Source organism: Hemiscyllium ocellatum, chromosome 28, assembly GCF_020745735.1.
Source record: "Hemiscyllium ocellatum isolate sHemOce1 chromosome 28, sHemOce1.pat.X.cur, whole genome shotgun sequence".
Lineage (NCBI taxonomy): Eukaryota > Metazoa > Chordata > Chondrichthyes > Orectolobiformes > Hemiscylliidae > Hemiscyllium > Hemiscyllium ocellatum.
In genome coordinates, this window is record NC_083428.1 from 6,123,960 (window position 1) to 6,147,007 (window position 23,048).

Below are 23,048 nucleotides of genomic sequence, written 5' to 3' on the forward strand. Positions count from 1 at the left end.
GCCTTCTGCAAAGACCATTCCCTCCATGACTATCGAGTTGGGTCCACGCCCCCCTACAACCCACCCTCCCGTCCTAGCATCTTTCCCCTGCCACCGCAGTAATTGCAAAACCTGTACCCACACCTCCTCCCTCACCTCTATCCAAGGCCCTAAAGGAGCCTTCCACATCCATTAAAGTTGCACCTGCACATCCACTAATATCATTTATTGTATCCGTTGCTCCCGATGCGGTCTCCTCTACATTGGGGAGACCGGACGCCCTCTAGCCGAGCGCTTTAGGGAACATCTCTGGGACACCCGCACCAATCAACCACACCGCCCTGTGGCCCAACATTTCAACTCCCCCTCCCGCTCTGCCGAGGACATGGAGGTCCTGGCCCTCCTTCACCGCTGCTCCCTCACCACCAGACGCCTGGAGGAAGAACGCCTCACCTTCCGCCTCGGAACACTTCAACGCCAGGGCATCAATGTGGACTTCAACAGTTTCCTCATTTCCCCGCCCCCCCCACCTCACCCTAGTTCCAAACTTCCAGCTCAGCACTGTCCCCATGACTTGTCCGGACTTGTCCTACCTGCCTATCTCCTTTTCCACCTATCCACTCCACCCTCCTCCCTGACTTATCACCTTCATCCCCTCCCCCATTCACCTATTGTACTCTACGCTATTCCTCCCCACCCCCCACCCTCCTCTCATTTATTTCTCCACCCTTCAGGCACTCTGCCTGTATTCCTGATGAAGGGCTTTTGCCCAAAACATCGATTTCGCTGCTCGTTGGATGCTGCATGAACTGCTGTGATTTTCAAGCACCACTGATCCAGAATCTGGTTTCCAGCATCTGTAGTCATTGTTTTTACCGCAGGGAGAACGTGCGAACTCCACACAGACAGTCACCTGAGGGTGGAATCAAACCCAGGTCCATGGCATTGTAATCAGCAGTGCTAACCACTGAACCACCATGCTGCTGGACTAATTCTGGTCAAGAATGAAAGGGAATCATTTTTTGATATGGACAATAACGTTCAAATGAATCTCTTGAATAGTATAAAGAGTGCAAAGGAAGATCAGGAAGGCAAATATGCAATAGCTTTGGCCTGTGAGATTAAAGAGATTCTACAAGTACGTTAAAAGTAAGAGAGCAACTAGAGAGAGAGTAGGGCCCCTTAAAGATCAAAGTGGTGGTTTTTGTGTTGAACCTTATGAGATGGGAGAGATAATAAATGAATATTTTGCATCAGTTTTTACTGTGGAGAAAGAAATGGAGGCGAGAGAACGCAGGGAAATCAATATTGATATTTTGAACAGTTCACATTGCAAAAGAGGATGTGCTGGAGCACTTGGAAAATGTAATGGTGGATAAATCTCTGGGACCTGATCTAATGTATTCCAGGACTTTGTGGGAAGTTAGGGAGGAAATTCCGGGGCCCTTTTCAGAAATATTTGTATTATCTACAACTACAGGTCAGGTGCCAGATGATTGGAGAGAGGTTAACTTTGTGCCTTTGTTTAAAAAGTTATGGAGGGAGAAGCCTGAGAACTACAGACCTGTGAGTCTGACTTCGGCGGAGGGTAACTATAGATTGTGAGTCTGACTTCGGCGCGAGTAAGTTGTTGAAAGTGAATCTGAAAGTTAGGATTTACATGCATTTGGAGAGGCAAGGAATGATTGGGGCAGACAGCATGGCATTGTGCGAGGGAAATCATATCTCACAAACTTGACTTGAGTTTTTTGAGGAAGTAACCAAAAAGATTGATGAGGGCAGAGTGGTAGACGTGTTTACTTGGACTTTGACAAAGTTCCACGTGGTAGAATAATTAGTAAAGTTAGATCATATGGGATTCAGTGTGAACTTGCCAATTGGATTTAAAGTTGGCTTAATGGCAGGAAACAGAGAGTAATGATGGACGGCTGTTTTTCGGACTGGAGACGTATGACCAGTGATGTTCCGCAGGGATGAGTGCTGGGTCCACTTCTGTTTATCATTTAAATAAATGATTTAGATGAGAATTTCAAAGGCTTTGTTAGTAAGTTGGTGGTGTAGTGGACAGAGAAGAAGGTTATCTAAGATTACAGAGGGATCTTGATCAACTGGGTCAATATGCTGAGGACTAGCAGATGGAGTTTAATTGGAAATATTGCATTTTGCTAAAACAAATAAGGGTACGACTTATATGGTTAAAAGTAGAACCTTGGGTAGCGTTGTACAACAGAGAGACTGAGAGGTTCAGGTACATAATTCTTGGAAGTTTGTGTCACATGTAGACAGCATGGTTAAGAAAGCATTTAGCACGTTTGCCTTCATTGCTCAGATCCTTGAGTACAGGAGTTGGGAAGCCATGTTAGATTGTACAGGATATTGGTGAGGCCTCTTCTGGAATACTGTGTCCAGTTATGGTTGCCATGTTATAGGAAGGATATTATTCAACTGGAGAGGGTTCAGAAGAGATTTGCTTCGATGTTGCTGGGAATAGAAGGTTTGAGTTATAGAGAGAGGCTGGATAAGTGGGACTTATTTCACTGGAGCATAAGAAGTTGAGGAGTGATCTTATAGAGGTTTATAAAATCATAAGGGATATAGATAAGATGAGTGATGGATGTCTTTTCACCAGGGTGCTGCAGGAACAAAGAGTTGTCAGCTAGCCTCCTGGACATACTGTGGAAAACTAAAAGAATAAATAATCTGTTGAGATTATCTACAATGATATGAAAATGGTTTCGTGTGTCCACAGAGAAGAAACGGCCAGAAAACCACATTCCACAAGAACAGAAAGGTAACCCACACAGTGAGCTAGTATGATATTGAAAAGTAGCCAGGCCAAAGGACCAGCGAGATCACATTATTTTAGCAGCAACAGCATTCCACAATCACAATTTTGAGTGTTTGACAAAAGCCAAATCCTTGCTTCTCCTCAGGATGATTATTGGAAAAGATACACCAGGGACCTTTTGACATTGCCAGGGTATAGCCAGGGTTCAGTGAGCAGTGTGGTAGCCAGAGATATCAAAAGCTAGCTCATTGTGAAATCAGCAATTAGACAGCACTGTTGAGTCTAGAAAATACTCCTGTCATCACTGAAGGCAGATCAGAAGAAATGTCTGTGAGATGAAGAAAATACTGAGAACGAGAAGGAGCAGTACAACCCACTTGAGCAGATCCTTCAATCTTCCATTGCTTATCTCCAAACAACTAAACAGTCAATACCAGTGCTCGAGGTAATGTTGAGTGAGGAGCGGTCTTTCAGGAACATTTCTGTGAGCCCTAAAAAAGTTTACTTCTTCAGTCCGAGAAACCACAGTGGGTTATTGAAGACATCTAGCCTCACCAACAACTCAGGGGTCATGAGGTGAATATGGCACTCTGGGAGCCAGGCCAACATCCACAGAGAAAGAACAAAGTTAAGAAGAAGAAACTGTCTGGTCTAAGCTTCCAGGAAACTGCAAAACAAAGCCTACCTCTTCCAATTAAAATGTGATTGTTCGATCCAGAGATCCAGGTACTGCAAGGAAGACATGTTTTGTTTTATTTCAACAGAGGAACTGTCTTTCTGGGAGGGAGTTCAGGAAATGGAGGTTCTCCATCTCAGGTAATGGAGCAGCAATAATGCGAACAAAGAAGAATGTTATTTGGAAGGATATCTGAGATAGCATAGATCTTCCAGTGGAGGTAGGGTCAACAGATGAGGCCCTGAGTTAACAGTCCACTAGCAAGAAATCTACCATTCTTCAAACTCAGGGTGGAATGCATTTTGTGAGGCCTTCAAACTGCCTTCATCTGTGAAATCTGAACTTTGGAAGGGAAATCTTATAGTGGTAAATGTAACGCGTTTATTAGCATTGTATAATGGGTTAACTATGGGGAAAAAAGGCTGTGGGCAAGACGCATAAGGTCATGGTTCTGAAGAGGTTAAACGTCTTGTTACATGAACCCTACCCATTGTACTGATATCGCCCCCAGTCTTTGGGGGATAAATGGAGACTGAGGTGAATTTCACATTCTTTAAAACATTTTTCAGAGAATGTAGGTACTGCTTTTGGTGGGAGAAGATGTATTTATACCACCTCCCTATGGTCCTAGTATCTGCACCTGCCAATAATAGTGTAACATTTTGCTATTAGGCAATAAACTTTGTTATCTAAGGACTGTGTTTCCTCTGTAGACGCTCTGCAGTGGTATACCATCTACCACTCAGTTTTAGATAGGTTTGAGATAAAGCAAAGGCAAAGGAAGATTGGAAGCAGTGAACTACCTGAAACAACCCTCACCCATTACCACATCCTGGGAAAGGTGGCAAATATGACAAGCTAACAGGACTGGTCATCAGAAAAACACCCGTGCTATCACCTTCTCAGTGCAGTGGTGGATGGGTAATGGATGCTGGGTCAGCCAGTGATGCCTAAATCCCTGAACAAAGTTTTAAAAAGGTGAAATTTTCCTTAGTTTTCATTTGCCTCTCAGTAACCATCAGTTAATGGTCATTATCGCATTACATAGAGTCATAGAGATGTACAGCATGGAAACAGACCCTACGGTCCAACCCGTCCATGCCACCCAGATATCCCAACCCAACATAGTCCCACCTGCCAACATCCGGCCCATATCCCTCCAAACCCTTCCTATCCATATACCCATCCAAATGTCTCTTAAATGTTGCAATTGTACCAGCCTCCACCACATCCTCTGGCAGCTCATTCCATACACGTACCATCCTCTGCGTGAAAAAATTGCCCCTTACGTCTCTTTTATATCTTTCCCCTCTCACCCTAAACCTACGTCCTCTAGTTCTGGACTCCCCGACCTCAGGGAAAAAAACTTTGCCTATTTATCATATCCATGCCCCTCATAATTTTGTAAACCTCTATAAGGTCACTCCTCAGCCTCCGACGGTCCAGGGAAAACAGCCCCAGCTTGTTCAGCCTCTCCCTGTAGCTCAGATCCTCCAACCCTGGCAACATCCTTGTAAATCTTTTCTGAACCCTTTCCAGTTTCACAGCATCTTTCTGATAGGAAGGATACCAGAATTGCACACAATATTCCAACAGTGGCCTAACCAATGTCTTATACAGCCGCAACATGACCTCTCAACCCCTGTACTCAATACTCTGACCAATTAAGGAAAGCATACCAAATGCTTTCTTCACTATCCTATCTACCTGCGACTCCACTTTCAAGGAGCTATGAACCTGCACTCCAAGCTCACTTTGTTTAGCAACACACCCTAGGACCTTAGCATTAAGTGTATACGTCCTGCTAAGACTTGCTTTCCCAAAATGCAGCACCTCGCATTTATCTGAATTAGACTCCATCTGCCACTTCTCAGCCCATTGGCCCATCTGGTCCAGATCCTCTTCGCTGTCCACTATACCTCCAATTTTGGTGTCAACTGCAAACTTACTAACTGTACCTCTCATGCTCGCATCCAAATCATTTATGTAAATGATAAAAAGTAGAGGGCCCAGCAGCGATCCTAGTGGCATCTCCACTGGTCACAGGCCTCCAGTCTGAAAAACAACCCTCCACCACTACCTTCTGTATTCTACCTTTGAGCCAGTTCTGTATCCAAATGGCTAGTTCTCCCTTTATTCCATGAGATCTAACCTTGCTAATCAGTCTCCCATGGGGAACCTTGTCGAACGTCTTACTGAAGTCCATATAGATCACATCTACTGCTCTGCCCTCATCAATCTTCTTTGTTACTTCTTCAAAAAACTCAATCAAGTTTGTGAGACATGATTTCCCACGCACAAAGCCATGTTGACTATCCCGAATCAGTCCTTGCCATTCTAAATACATGTACATCCTGTCCCTCAGGATTACCTCCAACAACTTGCCCGCCACCGAGGTCAGGCTCACCAGTCTGTAGTTCTCTGGCTTTTCTTTACTGCCCTTCTTAAACAGTGCACTACATTTGCCAACCTCCAGTACGGTTTGTGATGGCTTGCTGTGCAGAAATGGGGCTACCGTGTCTCACGAGGACAATAAGTATGATTCAGAAAGGACTACACTGGCTATAATACTCATTGTGTCATCCTGAGGTCATGAAAGAAGCTATACAAATGCAGTATGTCTTCTTTCTGTATTTGCCTGGAAAACATTTGCCTGACCCTCATTTTAACAGAAGGTATCATCAGCAGATGCTTCAACCATCTGCACTAAAATAACAGAGGACAGAGCTTGATGCGAGGGTGTTTCAGATTTGTATGAAGCTATCACTAACCACAGTCTCTACATTGATCTGTCTGTGTGTGACTGTAAAAACCTCCATTACAATCCCTTAGCAACTCATATGATTCACAAAGAACTTGCAGTTCACCAGCTTAAAAAAACGAAGTTGATCCTATGGGACTTAATTAACTTCCAAATCCCTTCAACTCTGAGCACAAATCTCATCAGTGGCTTCACTCTTGTACAGTTGGGTTGTCCAATGGAACAGTTCAGGTGAACCTACTAAAGGGAAAGCATCCTCATTATTGTACAAAACATATTCCCATTGATAGAGGAAGAAGTAAACTTTGTCCAGAATGCAAGCTATTAGCAGCAGATGCCTCTGTTTTATTTTTGTAGCAATTATAGAATATCTGAATCAGCAGGAATTCTTGTTCAGCAAGATGGATGTCAATTTACACTGTTCCTTTAATGTGGCATAACTTCCCGAAGTCCTACACAGAACCATTATCAAACAACAAATTTGACAGCATCCCATATCAGCAGCCATTAGGGTACATGACTCCATGACAGCTGAGAAGTGGCATAGAATCCATACAGAGTGGAAACAGGCCATTTGGCCCAACAAGTCCACACCAACCCTCCAAAGAGTATCCCACCTAGACCCAATCCCCTACATTTCCCATGACTAATACACCTACCCTACACATTCCTGGATACCACCGGCAATTTAGCATAGCCAATTCACCTAACTTACACACCTTTGGACTGTGAGAGGAAACTCACACAGACACGGGGAGAATGTGCAATCTCCACACAGTCACCTGAGGCTGGAATTGAACCTGGGTCCCTGGCGCTGAGGCAGCAGTGCTAACCATTGAGCCACTGTGCTGCCCTTAAAGGCATCTAAAAGGAGAAAACAGATACCAAGGGTCTTATCTCAGAGAGAATTTCAGGGCCTGGAGTCCAGACACCTGAAGGTATCGCCAATGAAAGGTAGAGCAATGAAAGTCTAGGCTGCACAGGGGACCAGGGTGGACAGAGAGCTGTGGGCCTGGAAGAAACTCCAGACCCAGGGATGAATGAGGTCACAGAAGGATTTGAAAACAAGGGTGAGAATTTCAAAATCAAGGACCAGGAGACAATCTAGGACAGGGACCATGCATTGATGCTTGAATGGGATTTGATTTGAGCTAAGATAAAGGCAGCAGTGTTTTAGATGACCTTAGGTTTTCCAGTGTGGAGTAAGGGAGCTCGGCCAGTAGGGACCTTTCTGGAATCTGGTCATGTCTAGAGTTGAATGGTGTGGTGACTCAGTGGTTGGCAATGCTGCCTCACAGTACCAGGATCTGGCTTTGATCCTAGCCATGAGTGACTGTCTGTGTGGAGTTTGCACATTCTCCCTGTGTCTGTGCGGATCCCCTCCGGATGCTCCGGTTTCCTCCCACAGTCCAAAGATGTGCAGGTCAGGTGGATTGACCATGCCAAGTTGCCTGTAGTGTCCAGGGATATGCAGACTAGGTGGATTAGCCATGGGAAATGCAGGCTTATAGGGTAGGGGTAGGTAGGAGAAAGTGAGGACTGCAGATGCTGGAGACCAGAGTTGAAAAATGTGGTGCTGGAAAAACACAGCAGGCCAGGCAGCATCCGAGGAGCAGGAGAATCGGCATTTCGGGCATAAGCCCTTCTTCAGGATTCCTGAGGAAGGGCTTATGCCCGAAACGTCGATTCTCCTGCTCCTCGGATGCTGCCTGGCCTGCTGTGTTTTTCCAGCACCACATTTTTCAACTTATAGGGTAGGGGCGTGTGGCTAGGGGGGATTGGTCTTCAGAGGATCAGTGTGGACTCAGTGGCCTAATGGCGTGCTTCCACCCTGTAGGGATTCTATGATTTTAGAGGTAACACTGATGTGAGCTTACAGCAGCAGAGGGAGGCGGCGATGAGCAACTAAGGCAGGTGGAAACAGGTGACTGTGGTGGTGCATCTGATGATATGATGTGTATGCCCCTTTAAAAAGGCATGTCCTAAACTACTGTCCACCGTCATCCACGTTGACAGAGTGCAATGTATCAGTCCCATGTCTTGAGAGTTGTCTGAAGCAGCAGTGACCGAGACCAGATATACTGTACATAATCTCCCCGTGAACATTATCCGTATTTATCTTATCGTCAAATTGTTATTTCTCCAATCCTTGTGTTTGATGGGTAGTTCTACATCAGAAACAAAATAATGGAAAGGTTCTAGGATCGGAAATTCTGCTCCAAAATCTGTATTTAGCTCTTTGTGGGAATTGACTGGGTTGACTGGTGAAGCCTCCTGACCCCGGCAGGAATTACTCCTCGTTGCCTGGGTGCTCAAAATATTTGCGACCAGAAGGAAGTGGCAGGTGGGAAGCGAGAGTTATTGGCAGGAAGACAGAATTGGTTCTTTGGGTAAAATTGTGATGAGGACCTTTTGGGCAGGGCCTCCCATTTGGAAAAGTGATGGGTTCAGGAATTATAAGAGCCTAAACGTTTCTAGTGAGGCCTAAGGATGACTCTTGCTGATCCAGACTCTACATTAGAGTGGTGCTGGAAAAGCACAGCCAGTCAGGCAGCATCCGAGGAGCAGGAAAATCGACGTTTCGGGCAAAAATCCTTCATCAGGAATTCCTGATGAAGGGCTTTTGCCTGAAATGTCGATTTTCCTGCCCCTTGGATGCTGCCTGACCTGCTGTGCTTTTCCAGCACCACTTTAATGTAGACTCTGATTTCCAGTATCTGCAGTCCTCACTTCTGCTGTCTTGCGGCTCCAGACCCCACATGGAATTAATTTTTAAGAATGTGAAAGCATACCTAATTCTCTGGCGAACCTCACTTTGAAGGCCTCTGGAGTTACAAGTGAGGATCTCAGATAAAAACCTGATGATGTCAATAGGGGCTGGTCTGTAGCATCTTGCTGTTCAGATTGTTGCCTAGAGACTAAGTTAAATGTGAACTCTGCGGTAAGGGAGGGAATGTGATAATCAACAATCCCTGGTGATTTTAATATCTCTCCCATCTGTTTGTTATCAGAGGGAAAGTCTTAAAATAATCCCCTTTACTGTGAGTATTGGAAAGATATACCTCAATGTCTGAGTAGTCAAAACTGAAAAGAATTGTTCTGTTATATTGAACCTAGTGGTCAATATTTCTTCATATGAGGTTTGGCTTTATTAAATTATTAAAAGACGTTCAATTCTGGATATATTGCTTGTTTAATGAGGCAGATGGGAAATAAAACTCATAATAGTTATCCTGGTAAGTATACAGTTCTGAGTGATAGCTGCTCAGGAATGTATCAATGATTACCCTTTGGTGTCCACCACCCTCTGATCTCAATCTAGGCTGTCAACTCTGATTGGACATATTCCTGGAGGGTTTACCAAATCATCATTAAGTCTCAAACAAGCTTTTCTTTCCAACAATGAATCTATCAATGGGTCCACCATAAATGGAAAAATAACATAACTTCTCACTTATTCTCTGATTTTATTAATAATTTGTTTGAAATAAGTTCTCTGATTCTAGAGTTGCTTGCAGCAGCTCCTGAGAAAATTATTCTTCAATTTGTGGAGAGTCCAAGACGATGCTAGACGTTCGGTAGCCCTTTTTCCAAAGATGATGTTGGGGAGCTGGTGTTGGACTGGGGTGGTCAAAGTTAAAAATCACGCAACACCAGGTTATAGTCCAACAGTTTTATTTGGAAGTACAAGCTTTTGGAGCGCTGCTCCTTCATCACATGGACAACCACCCAATGAAGGAGCAGGGCGCTCCGAAAGCTAGTGCTTTCAATTAAACCGGATGGATTATAACCTGGTGTTGTGTGATTTTTAAGTTTCCTAAGATGGACACATTCCCCTCAACTCCTGATGGGATTGGACTGTGTAGTGATTAGAATTTGGGCCAGAGTGGTCTCATTGACTAATGGGATTCCTGATTGGGTTTGTTAACCGGGGCCAATCAGGGAGCCATAGAGTCATAGAGTCATAGAGATGTACAGCATAGAAACAGACCCTTCGGTCCAACTCGTCCACGCCAACCAGATATCCCAACCCAATCTAGTCCCACCTGCCAGCACCCGGCCCATATCCCTCCAAACCCTTCCTATTCATATTCCCATCCATATGCCTCTTAAATGTTGCAATTGTACCAGCCTCCACCACATCCTCTGGCAGCTCATTCCATACACGTACCACCCTCTGCGTGAAAAAGTTGCCCCTTAGATCTCTTTTATATCTTTCCCCTCTCACCCTAAACCTATGCCCTCTAGTTCTGGACTTTCCGACCCCAGGGAAAAAGCTTTGTCTATTTATCCTATCCATGCCCCTCATAATTTTGTAAACCTCTATAAGGTCACCCCTCAGCCTCCGACGCTCCAGGGAAAACAGCCCCAGCCTGTTTAGCCTCTCCCTGTAGCTCAGATCCTCCAACCCTGGCAACATCCTTGTAAATCTTTTCTGAACCCTTTCAAGTTTCACAACATCTTTCCAATAGGAAGGAGACCAGAATTGCACACAATATTCCAACAGTGGCCTAACCAACGTCCTGTACAGCTGCAACATGACCTCCCAACTCCTGTACTCAATACTCTGACCAATAAAGGAAAGCATATCAAGTGCCTTCTTCACTATCCTATCTACCTGCGACTCCACTTTCAAGGAGCTATGAACCTGCTCTCCAAGGTCCCTTTGTTCAGCAACACTCCCTAGGACCTTACCATTAAGTGTATAAGTCCTGCTAAGATTTGCTTTCCCAAAATACAGCACCTCGCATTTATCTGAATTAAACTCCATCTGCCACTTCTCAGCCCATTGGCCCATCTGGTCCAGATCCTGTTGTAGTCTGAGGTAACCCTCTTTGCTGTCCACTACACCTCCAATTTTAGTGTCATCTGCAAACTTATTAGCTGTACCTCTTACACTCGCATCCAAATCATTTATGTAAATGACAAAAAGTAGAGGGCCCAGCACCAATCCTTGTGGCATTCCACTGGTCATAGGCCTCCAGTCTGAAAAACAACCCTCCACCACCACTTTCTGTCTTCTACCTTTGAGCCAGTTCTGTATCCAAATGGCTAGTTCTCCCTATATTCCATGAGATCTAACCTTGCTAATCAATCTTCCATGGGGAACCTTGTCGAACGCCTTACTGAAGTCCATATAGCCTTGCTGATTTGATCTCTCCCAACCAAGTGGACTGTTCATAAAATCCTAAATGCATGTACCTACAGTTCACTGTGCTTTTGATTGCTAACTAACTTAAAATAATGGAGAAAGGGCAACTAGAACTGGACACAGAACCCCAGAAGAGGCTTCACCAACCTCAATAATGGCAAAGTCAATGTAGTAAGGGTGGAGGTGAGTCATATTCTTAAATTGTTGTGGTCTGAACTGAAGGTCCTTTTACAATGCTGTTAGGTAAGGGTGCTCTGAAGTCTGAATCCAGTGACGATAATACTAGATACATAATTCCATTGTAAAAACTCACCAAAGCTCCCTTGACAGCACTTTCAAAATGCACCACACTCTACCATCTAGAAGGATAAAGGCAGCAGATACATGGGAGCACCACCACTTGCAAGTTCCCCTCCAAGACACTCACTGTCTTGACTTTGAAATATATTGATGTTCCTTCAAAGCTGCTGAGTCAAAATCCGGGAACTCCCTTCCCAACAGCAATGTGGATGTCGATATACCTCATGAACTATGGTGGTTCAAGAAGGCAGCTCATCACCAAAGGTATCCTCTACCCACCCAGGTCTCATACCATCTGTGAATAATAAAGAAAAAGACGTGTTTTATCTCCATTAGTGTATGATTTGGAGAAGAACACGAAGTCAATGAAATTCCCATGCAGTTAATGCTCATTAGAGGTAGAGGTTGTGGATTGGGAGATTCTGTTGATGAAAGTATCCAACTTTTAAGGAATTGGAATTTTAAGGTTTGATTCTTGCATGGGTCAGTTCAAAATTAACTTTGGTTCATGTTTCCCACCTACAGGACAACCTGGAAGAGAAAGTTCCTCTGTCCACCTCACCAATGAGAAGGATGGGGAGCAAGTCATCACACCACTCAGTGGGAATGATCAGGATGGTTCAAAATTCAAAAGGGCTCATGAGGAGCTTTGGCTGCGAGAGAGACAAAGTCATAAAACCGAGAAACCATCTTTGACAGAAACAACTGAAATAGCCACAGTCAGAAACGAAGAGAGCAATTCTTCAACCCAAGAGTTGGAAAGTTCCAGAAATATTGCCACAGTGACAAACAACTCAAGCACCAGTACTGTAGGTAGAACTTACTTAGAAATGGTCACTGAAGCTTCTGGAGATGTGGTTCCCAGAGAGGATAAAGAATATCTTTCAGCAGTGACTAAGCACACAAATATGTACAGGAAATTGGGAATCTATGGTCAACACCAAGAAGGAAATAATTCTCAATCTTCAAATATTAGCAACGAGGCATGGGAAGAGCAAACTGCTGTTTCATTGCTGCTACCAAACATCAGCAGGCACAGAATTCCTCCTGAGGAGAATAGAACTACAGGCAGTGATGAGGGTGAGAAGCCATTGGCTGTGGTAGGTGTTACACATGGGCTGAAGGACCTTCAGCCTCACACTGTCACAGATTACCCGGGTGGAGAATTCTCTGAGCTGTCCTCAGTTCCAGTGAGACCCTGGACAGGGTATGTAGGCCTCCTTCAAGAGGGAACTGGCACCTTGGCAACTGGTGACCTTGGAGGAAGTGGCGATGGAGAAACGATTTTCCTAAACCAGCACCAGGCCGGTTCAGATGCTGCAGAGAATCATTCGGGAACTCTATCTGGACATGAGAGTGACCCAGAAGAAAGACAGACTTCAGCAGACAGTGTGCCAGACCCCCTCAAAGCTTCTGAGGAGGAACTCCAAGAGAGGACATTGGCTTTTGAGGGACACGTTAAACATTCAACACAGCCCACTCTGCATTCCACAGCACTCATTGACACCTCAGTGCCAAAAGACAATGAAGAACATCTGACAGAAGAAACAGAGCTGACATATTTCATAATGCCAGAGAGGGAGACAGAGTCCCTGAATGGGTTGAATGGAAGTCAGCCACTTGGCAAACAAATGCCCAGCACTGTTCAGTCTTCTTTAGTGAATACAACAGATGGAAATGAAACAAGCAGTCAGCCACCTACAAAGAAACTGATGCCTTCAAATGAAATTGAGCAAACGATGAATAAACTGTCTGAAACAGAAAGAGAAGATATTATATCAGTGACGGGTGCCTCAGGAATTGGATTATTATTACACAGAGAAAAATTCCCTGAGGCCCACAGAGACCACTCAAAATCAGTAACATTTGCTTCTGGCAGTGCAGTGCTTGCTACTACATCTACTGAGGTAGGACAGGGGCCATTACACTCAACAACGTCAAATGTTGTTAGGAATACAGAGATAGTGTTGACAAGTGTAACAGGAATGGTTGACAGGAAAGAAGGCACAGGAGTATCTGGCCTGAGTCCAACAGCCAAGTCAACTGCACACGTTGTCAAGGAAACTGAGGAAGCAATACCTGCAGTTACAATGTCATCCATTACTCAAGATTCACATGCAGAATTGGAGCTTCCCAGAACAGTAGCCATCACAGCAGAACAGTCAATGGTGCCAACTGTCTTAGGCACAGTCGGATTAGCAGAGGAGGAATTGCAGAGATTGGAGAGGCCAGAGAGAGCTGGTGAAGACACTGCTTTCACAGAAAGCCCAGCACTGTTCACTTCCATTCCCTTTCCCACCCCGTTGCACGATCTGAACTTGTCTCATCATGAATCCATGACTGTTGATGAAAGCATGGAGCACATGATTCCGTCTGTGCCTCACGATGCTGAAACTCTACCCTCAGAAACGCGGATATCTTCACCATATGAAGAAGCTGATGGATCGGGGGGAGCAGAGCAGATATTAGTCACCACTGACCAAATGTCTGAAGATCCGACCGGGTCAGCCTTGGAGCAAGAGAAAGAAAGTTCAGCAGTAACTCCATCCATTGTTAGCCTCAATGACTTGGACGAAGGACTGGTCTTTCCAATAACAGGTGAGGCTGAATGTATTTATTCATTTATTCACTGTCACTAGCAACAGATATAAATGCTGGGCCAAATATCAGACTCCAGCTAAAATATTGTGTCTATTTCTGAACAACTTCTGTGGAAAGAGAAGGGGCCTTAGAAAGGGTTTGGTCTATTAGGAGTCAATGCAGTAAGGGTGGATGGAAAGGGCTTTCTCTGGTGAAATTCTGTATCATGAGAATAAGGTTTGTTCTTCCTGAATTGTGGAAGGTGCTAGCAAGCACTGCCTGCAGGTACGGTGGAGGCATTCAAGAGGGACTTTGGATGATTATTTGGATAGAAAGGGTGTGTAGGGATATGGGGAAAAGGCAGGAGATTGGCACTGGGGGATAGAACCAATGCTGGCAGAATGGGCTGAATGGCCTTATTCTGCATTGTTACAATGTGAATCTTTGTAATGGGCATGGTTTGGAAAAGCAGTCAGACTCACTACGATGCACTATTCGTTCAGCTGCAATATTGCATCCAGTGCTAATCGCAACATATTAGAGAAAACAAAACAAAAAGAGAGAACTCTGGATACTGGCAATCAGAAAGAGAAACAGAAGTTGCTGGAGAAGCTCAGCAGGTCTAGCAGCATCTATGGAGAGAAATCAGAGTTAACATTTTCGGTTGAGTGATCCTTCTTCAGAACTCCTTTCCTGTCCTGACATTAGGGAGGATGTCTAGGCTGTGGAGAAGAGTATAGAAGAGAATTACTTAGGGCTCTTGTGGTACTGTGGTAGTGAGTTTGTGGGGTCAGAAGGTCTGGGTTCAAGTTCCGCCTGTGATGGAGGTGTTGAATGATGAGTACAAGCAGGTTGATTCGAACATGTAGGAGAGAATTACTAGATTCCATCCGTTACCTTAATGCTGTTACCTTGCACTAATGATGCGACCGCCATAGTGTTTCCTGATTTATTCTATCACAGGGCAGGTTAAGAGCGTAAGGAAAGAAGTAGCAGATGGAATATGAAGTGGGAAATTGTGAGGCTTTACACTTTGGTTGGAGGAATAAGGAGGTAAACTATTTTCTAAATGGGGAACTGGCTTCAGAAATCTGAAGCACAAAGAAACTTGGTTCTCGTTCAGGATCCTCCTCAGGTTAATATGCAAATTCAGTGAGGAAGGCAAATGCAATGCTAGCATTCCTTTTGAGAGGGCTAGAATACCAGACAGAGATGTACTGCTGAGCCTGTATAAGGCTATGGTCAGACTATATTTGGAATATTGTGAGCAGTTTTGGTGCCATATCGAAGGAAGGCTGCACCTTGAAGGGGGTCCAGAGGAGGTTTATAAGAATGATCCTGGGGATGGGGCTTGTCATACGAGGAGCGATTGAGGTCTCTGGATCTGTACTCCATAGGGTTTAAAAGGATGAGGGGGGGGATCTGACTGAAACTTACAGAATACTGAGGGGGGTGGACATGGAGACAATGTTTCCACTCGCAGGAGAGACTAGGACCTGAGGGCACAGCCTCAGAGTGAAGGGACAACTCTTTAGAACTGAGAAGAGGAGGAATTTCTTCAGCCAAAGGGTGGAACTCATTGCTACAGAGGACTGTGGAAACCAAGTCATTGAATGTATTTAAGACAGGTTCTTGATTACTAAGGGGATCAAGGGTTACAGGGAGAAGGGAGGAGAATGGCGTTGGGAAATGTATCAGCCATGATTGAATGGTGAAGCACATCCAATGGGGGCCAAATAGCCTAATACCGCCCCTATATCTTGTGGTCTTACTATAATCATATGGTCTATCAGAACCTATCAGGATGTGAAAATAGTAATGGTATTGCCCCTCATTGTTCCCTCATTAATGCCTTAAGAAATTGGAACAGGAGTAGGCCATTCGGTCCCTTGAGCCTGCTTTGATAGGATCATGGTTGATCTGGCATTCTTTACACCCACTTTCATGCCTTTTCCCTGAATCCTTGACCCCCTGACCGATCAAGAATCTCTCTATCTCAGCCTTAGATAAGCACAAGGACTCTGCACTCATAGCTCTCTGAATCCCAAAGACTCTGAACTCCATGAGAGAAGAATTTCCTCCTCATCTCAGTTTTAAATTGCCATCCCTTTATTCTGAGGCTACGCGCTCTCGTCCAAGATTCTCTCATAAGGGGACACATCCTCTCAGCATTTACCCTGTCAAGCCCCTTAACAATCCGATATGTTTCAATGAGATCACCTCTCAGTCTTCTAAACTCCAGTGAGTAGAGTCCCAACCTGTGCAGCCTTTGATCACAAGACCAGCCCTCCTTACTGGGGATCATCCTGGTGATCCTTCTCAGTGATTATGTACTGAGACTACACAGATTGGTGTTGTCCTCTGGGAATCTCTCTGATCTTGGGGTGATGGGGTGGTACAATGGCTCAGTGGTTAGCACTGCTGCCTCACAGCGCCAGGGACTGAGTTCAATTCCAGCCTCGGGTGTCTGTCTATGTTGAGTTTGCACATTCTCCCCGTGTTTGCGAGGGCTTCCTCCAGGTGTTCCAGTTTCCTCGCACTATCCAAAGATGTGCACTTTAGGTGAATTGGTCATGCTCATTCAGGGATGTGTAGGTTAGGAGCATTGGGGTAAATGCAGTATGGGGTAGGAGAATGGGTCTAGGTGGGTTACTGTTCGGAAGGTCATTGTGGACTTGTCGGGCTAAAGGGCCTGTTCCCAGAATGAAGGGGTTCAATGATTCTTGGTACATAGCTATATTCCCAAGTCCCTGATAGTTCTCCCATGCATTGCTTAAATTCATTAATCCATACAGCAATGGAGGAGGCCATTCAGCCCAGCATAGCTGTGTAAGCACTTTGAAAGAGCAACTCAAGCAGCTAAACTCATAAAACTGGTTGAAACAAGCAGCAGAAGAATAACTCATAGCAAAGTGCCCATTGGTTCCTCCTCCCATCAGTTCCTATTTCCCATTGAGCCGGGACATCTTGCTGTGCAATTTAATTTCAAACCAGAGACAGAAATATCTGGGAGGGGCCGGAGAAGCAGCTGGTTCGCTTGCTCCTCTGCCGCTATGTGCAGTGACCCGACAAGGGTGAGCCTGTCCTGGCGATGAAGCACTGCGCAGCGCCACATTAATGCAGGGTCAGACTGTCATCATAACGTGTGGTGAGAGGAGGGGAAATGCCACCCTCTGTAGCGTCCAGCTGTTAATGGCAGAGCCAGAACTCCAAAGTGGGCAAGACCATGACAGCAGGCAAGCCCCCAGGCTGAGGCCTGATAATGCCCCAGATCCAGACCAGGGAGGGGGGGGGGGTGGTCGGGGGGTTTGGGGGTATGAAGACAAGGCCACCTTGGGATGCAGGATGGGGAGAGGGAGGTCTGCCCGGGTTTAAACTATCGGCTGGTCTGGGGCAACCGGGCAAGGAATGCCCTCCAAAGATTGGAGCCCCTTCATTCTGCAATTTTACAAACTGGTAAAAGCATGGGCTACTCACTACCTGCCCATGCCAAGCATGTTATGGTATCAGCAGTGCAATATTGGGGTCAGTCCTTAATTATTTATTTAGAAACAGTGGAGATGCTGCCAATTTCGTTGCCAGTGCACTGAGCTCAGAGGTACAGGGGAAGGTGACAGTTTGGGCTCCCACCCCATTTACACATGGCCCCTCCTGAGACAATCCAAGAATCATAGAATCCCTCCAGTGTGGAAGCAGGCCACTCAGCCCATCAAGTCCGCACTGACCCTCCAAACAGTATCCCACTTCCCTATAACCCTGCATTTCCCATGGTTAATCTACCTAGTCTGCAGATCCCTGGACACTATGGGGCAATTTAGCATGGCCAATCCACCCTAACCTGAACATCTTTGGACTGCGGGAGGAAACAGGCGCACTCAGAGGAGACCAACCCAGACACGAGGAGAATGTGCACACTCCAGACAGACAGTCGCCCTAGGTTAGAATTGAACCCAGGTGCCTGGCGCAGTGAGGCAACAGTGCTAACCACTGTGCCACCATACCACCCCCGAAATTACTCCATGGAGCATATAATATCCAGCCCCAGAGAAATGAGACAGCAAAATGTGACTGAGAATCAGGACATCCGTGAATCCGTTGAAACCCCTAATTTGCCAGCTCAGTCTCTTTGATCTCTGTTGTCAATCTCACAATTTAATTTTCACAGGATTAAGAGGTTTCAAACGCTTTTTCTTTCAGCCATTGATTCTTCAAAGAGTCTTGACAGTTTTATAGTGAAAAGGAGGCATTTTAAGAAATTGGAAAGTTATCACATACCATCTTTGTGTTTTACAAATTACAGTGCTGCTGTTGTGTTCTCTGCTTTTGTAAAGGGTATGGTGCATGAGCATGGAAATGCCATAGTTTGGCGTTGAGGGGATATGAGCTGTCATCAGGGCTGAATGGGGAGGAGCATGGTTTGGTGTGGGGGAGGTGCTGGAGCGGGCATAAGGCTGGTGGGGATGTAGGATATAATCTCGCAGTGGAACAGTAGGCAATATATTGGTGAGTGGGGTATAGTCTGGGTGAATGAAGGGCTATACTGATGGGTCCATGGTATTAGGTCGAATGGATAGGGCATGGGGACAGCAAGAGTGGGTAAGGGATATGTGAAGGGTGAGGACTTTATGGCTTTTTTATTTTGTTAAATTAGTACAGAACTCAACTACTCACAAACATACTTCCTCTATCAATGTTCAAACCTGCTGTCACTGAGCCATCATGTCTTAAGTTGCCTTACTTTTTTTTTAACCCTCTTTTTAGTCTTTATAATGTCCTGCATGGTGGGTCAAAGCCTTTCATCCAGTTGGTGTCATGAGCAAAAATGGTTCTGTGTACTTTAAGACTTGAACATACAGCCTGAAATTCTCAGAACCTCTTGTCCTCACTCTACTGAAGTTTGCAGGATTTCAGAAACCAAGATTGTTGTCACATAGTACGTTATTAAGAAGAAGGGATACTGTCTCTGTACTAATGACCAAGAGACCAGGCTAATGTTCTAGTGACATGGGTCTTGTAGCAGGGCAGGTGGTGACATTTGAATATAATACAATCAAAGGGTCAGCTCAATGTTTAGCACTGCTGCGTCACAGCACTAGGGTCCCAGGTTCGATTCCACCCTTGGGTTGCCGTCTGTGTGGAGTTTGTACATTTTCCGTGTGTCTGTGTTGATTTCCTCTGAGTGCTCTGGTTTCCTCCCACATTCCAAAGATGTACAGGTGAGGTGGGTTAGCTATGAGAAATGCAGGGTTACAGGAATGGGGTGGGTCTGGGTGGGATGCTCTTCAGAGGGTCGGTGTAGACTCGATGGGCAAAATGGACTGTTTCCATGCTGTAAGGATTCTAGAATTAAATGAATTTATTCTAATGGTGACTACTGAGAAAGCAAACCAATCCAGTAAATTAATGTCCCTTTAGGGAGGGAAATCTGCCATCCTTACCTGGTCTGGTCGACATGTAACTCCAGACCCACAGCAATGAGGTTGACTTTTAACTGCCCTGTGAAATGACTCACTTGCAACGTTGACTTCTCCACCTCCTGATGCTGCCTGGCTTGCTGTGTTCTTCCAGCCTCCTGCTTGTCAACCTTGGATTCCAGCAACAGCAATTTGTTTGTCTCTAACCTTGAAATGACCCAGCAATCCATTCTGTTCTTGGGCAATTGGGCAGCAAATACTGGCCTTGCAAATGATGCCCAAAACCCTTATAAGAATAAAGAAAAAAAAACTCTACAAGGGCTTGTCCTTGTTAGAAATGGATTTGATATTCATGGATCTGTGCACTCGTGAGGTTGACCCTGGATATGATTTTCTCTCTACCATTGTCCCTATGGAATGCACAGTACTTGTGGATCCATTGGGATGGATAGGAGATTTCCATTCTATTACTATCCACAGGAGAGCCAAGCCCCATTCCCCAAACAGAAATAGAGTATAAAGGCAGGGAGGTGTTGCTGCAACTGTGCAATGCATTAGTGAGACTGTACGTGGAGTATCGCAAACTGGGTTGGTCCCCTTACTTGAGGAGGGATTAGATTAGATCACTTACAGTGTGGAAACAGGCCCTTCAGCTGAACAAGTCCACACTGACCCGCCGAAACGCAACCCACACATACCCCTACATTTACCCCTTACCTAGCACTACGGGCAATTTAGCATGGCCGATTCACCTGACCCGCACATCTTTGGACTGTGGGAGGAAACCGGAGCACTCGGAGGAAACCCACGCAGACACGGGGAGAATGTGCAAACTCCACACAGAGTCACCTGAGGCGGGAATTCAACCCGGGTCTCTGGCGCTGTGAGGCAGCAGTGCTAACCACTGTGCCACTGTGCCGCCCACATTGGGGACAGTTCAGAGAAGGTTCACTCGATTGATTCAGAGAGGAAGCGTTGGTTTTATGAAGAGAGATTGAGCAGATTAAGTCGAGAATGAGAGGACATCTAATTGAAGTGTACAAGATACTAAAGGAGTTGACAAATTGGACACAGAGAGGATGTTTCCCACTGTGGGCACTCTGGAACAAGAGATCATAGAATTGGGTAGAATTCACCGCTGCAGAGTGTGGTGGATGCTGGGAGATTGAGTAAATTTAAGAAGGAGATAGATGGATTTTAATAAGTAACTGGTTGAAGGTCATGGAGAGAGGGCACGAAGTGGAGTTGAGGCTGAGATGAGAACAGCCATGATGGTATTAAATGGCAGAGCAGGCTCGATGGGCTGAATGGCCTCCTCCTGCTCTGAGTTTTTGTGTTCTTATGAGACATTCTGGTTTCATTCTCCCTCCCAGACATGAGTGCTATAGTAATTCTCAGTAAAGCTTAGCCCCTCACAACTTACCCTTCTGTGACCAGCCTTCAAGATCTCTGCACCAATTCTGGCATCTTACAGATTTCGGATTTTCATTGCTGCACCTTTGATGGGGCTGTGCCTTCAGCTGTTTGGTTTCTAGCATTGAAATCCCTTCTCTGCCTCTCAGTGCTCCTTTAGACCTTCCTGAAGACCTCTGTGTATGACCACCCTTCCAGAAGCCTGTCCTAATACCTCTTCAGGCTGAGTTATTCCAGCGTTGTCTGTGTTTGTTTCTGATATCTTGCTTGCTTCAGTGCTTGATAATACCCTTGTGTTTGGTGGTGGGTGCCTGGAACACGTTGCCAACAGAGGTGGTAGAGGCTGGCATAATGGTGTCATTTAAGGTGTATCTTGACAGATAAATGAATGGACAGGGAGCAGAGAGATACAGAGCCCTGGAAAATAGGCGGCAGGTTTAGATAGAGGATCTGGACCGGTACAGGCTTGGAGGGCCGAAGGGCCTGCTCCTGTGCTTTAATTTTCTTTATTCTTTTTTTGAAGCACCTTGGGATGTCTTACGCCTGAAAAGGTGCTATGTAAAGGCAGGCAGTTGTAGATCCATGTCTTCACGATTACTTGATTTAAAAAAAATGCCTTCAACAAATTGATGTGACAGAAATTGACTGCCAAGCAATTCAAACAAGGCCTCGTGATTAATAGCGGTGAGAAACCCTCACCAAGGTCAGTCAAAGAGAAATTCTCCGGGCCATCTTTCTCCAGGACTTCCATCCCTCAGCCTTGCCCATCTGTCTATCAATGCAGGCCTGGATATTTAATGTCATTTTGTTCATGACCCTCAGGCCTGTTGTCCATTGAATGCTCTCAGGTTCCTTATGAGACTTGCTGTCAAGCTGTGATAGATGCAGGGCAATTATAATGTAAATCAGAAGAGATGGCAGATACGGTGGGAATGAGAGGAAAGACGTTGGCTTCTAATGCATTTATGAACTTTTACATAAATCTACGCCGCATTCCCTGTTTCGACAACCTCAGTCTTTTTCCTGCTCCTCCAAACACAATCAAGCCACAATTGGTTCAGTGTTTGCAGAGCAAGAATAAGTTTTAAAATGATCTTATCACCGATGAAAGAGGAATGTAATTATTTCGGTGTCTGACACCTTAATTTGCCGTGAAGAAATAGATGTCACAGGGACACCCGGCTTGTGCGTTACAATGGAAAGCAAACAGTGCACCGTGAGCAGTGAAACCACACAGGAATACAATATTTCACACCGACTTCAAACATCAGGAGAAAGAGGAGCGAAGATTGCAGCGACCAACACGCTGTGGCATCTAATACAAAAGGGTAATATTGACATTTTCATAAACCCAAGGGTGGACTCTTCAGCTCCCTTGAGTTGGCGAGTAGGGCGAATCATGACATTAGTTGGCTCCAGAGAAAAAACTCCCCTCTTCTCCCCAATCCTGTACAGACAAGAAAATCCATGGGTGACTTTCGGGATGTTTTTCTGATCCAGTCCAGACATGTTATTACATAGAATATGGAACAGTACAGCAGAGGAACGGGGCCCTTCGGCCCATCATGTTGTGCTGAATACAATACCAAATTAACCTATTCCCTTCTGCCTGCCCTTGGTCCATGTTGCTCCAGTCCATGTATATCCATGTGCTTATCTGAACGTTCCTTAAACCCCCCTATCAGACCTGTCTCCAACTCCACCCCTGCCAGACTCTGGGTAAAAAACATAACCCTCACATCTCCTTTGAACTTTCTCCCTCTCACCTTAAATACATGCCCCCTGGTTTTAGACATTACAACTCTGGGAAATAGATTCTGACCGTCAAACCCATCAATGCATAATTTTATAGACTTCTATCAAGTCTCCCCTCAGCCTCTGCCGCTCCAGAGAAAACAACCAGAGATTTTCTAGCCTCTCCTTCCACCTCATACCCTCTAATCCAGGCAGCATCCTGGGAAAACCTCTTCTGCACCCTCTCCAAA

At 45.3% G+C, this 23,048-nt stretch overlaps 1 protein-coding gene across 1 annotated transcript in view; it reads left to right on the forward strand.

Annotated features, from left to right (window-relative positions):
* ncanb (neurocan b) overlaps positions 1 to 23,048 on the forward strand; it is a 274,307-nt gene that overhangs the window by 199,325 nt on the left and 51,934 nt on the right. The window contains exon 8 of the mRNA XM_060846570.1: positions 16,984 to 16,992. Coding sequence (XP_060702553.1) covers positions 16,984 to 16,992 — 9 coding nt within the window. The remainder of the gene's footprint in view (positions 1 to 16,983; positions 16,993 to 23,048) is intronic.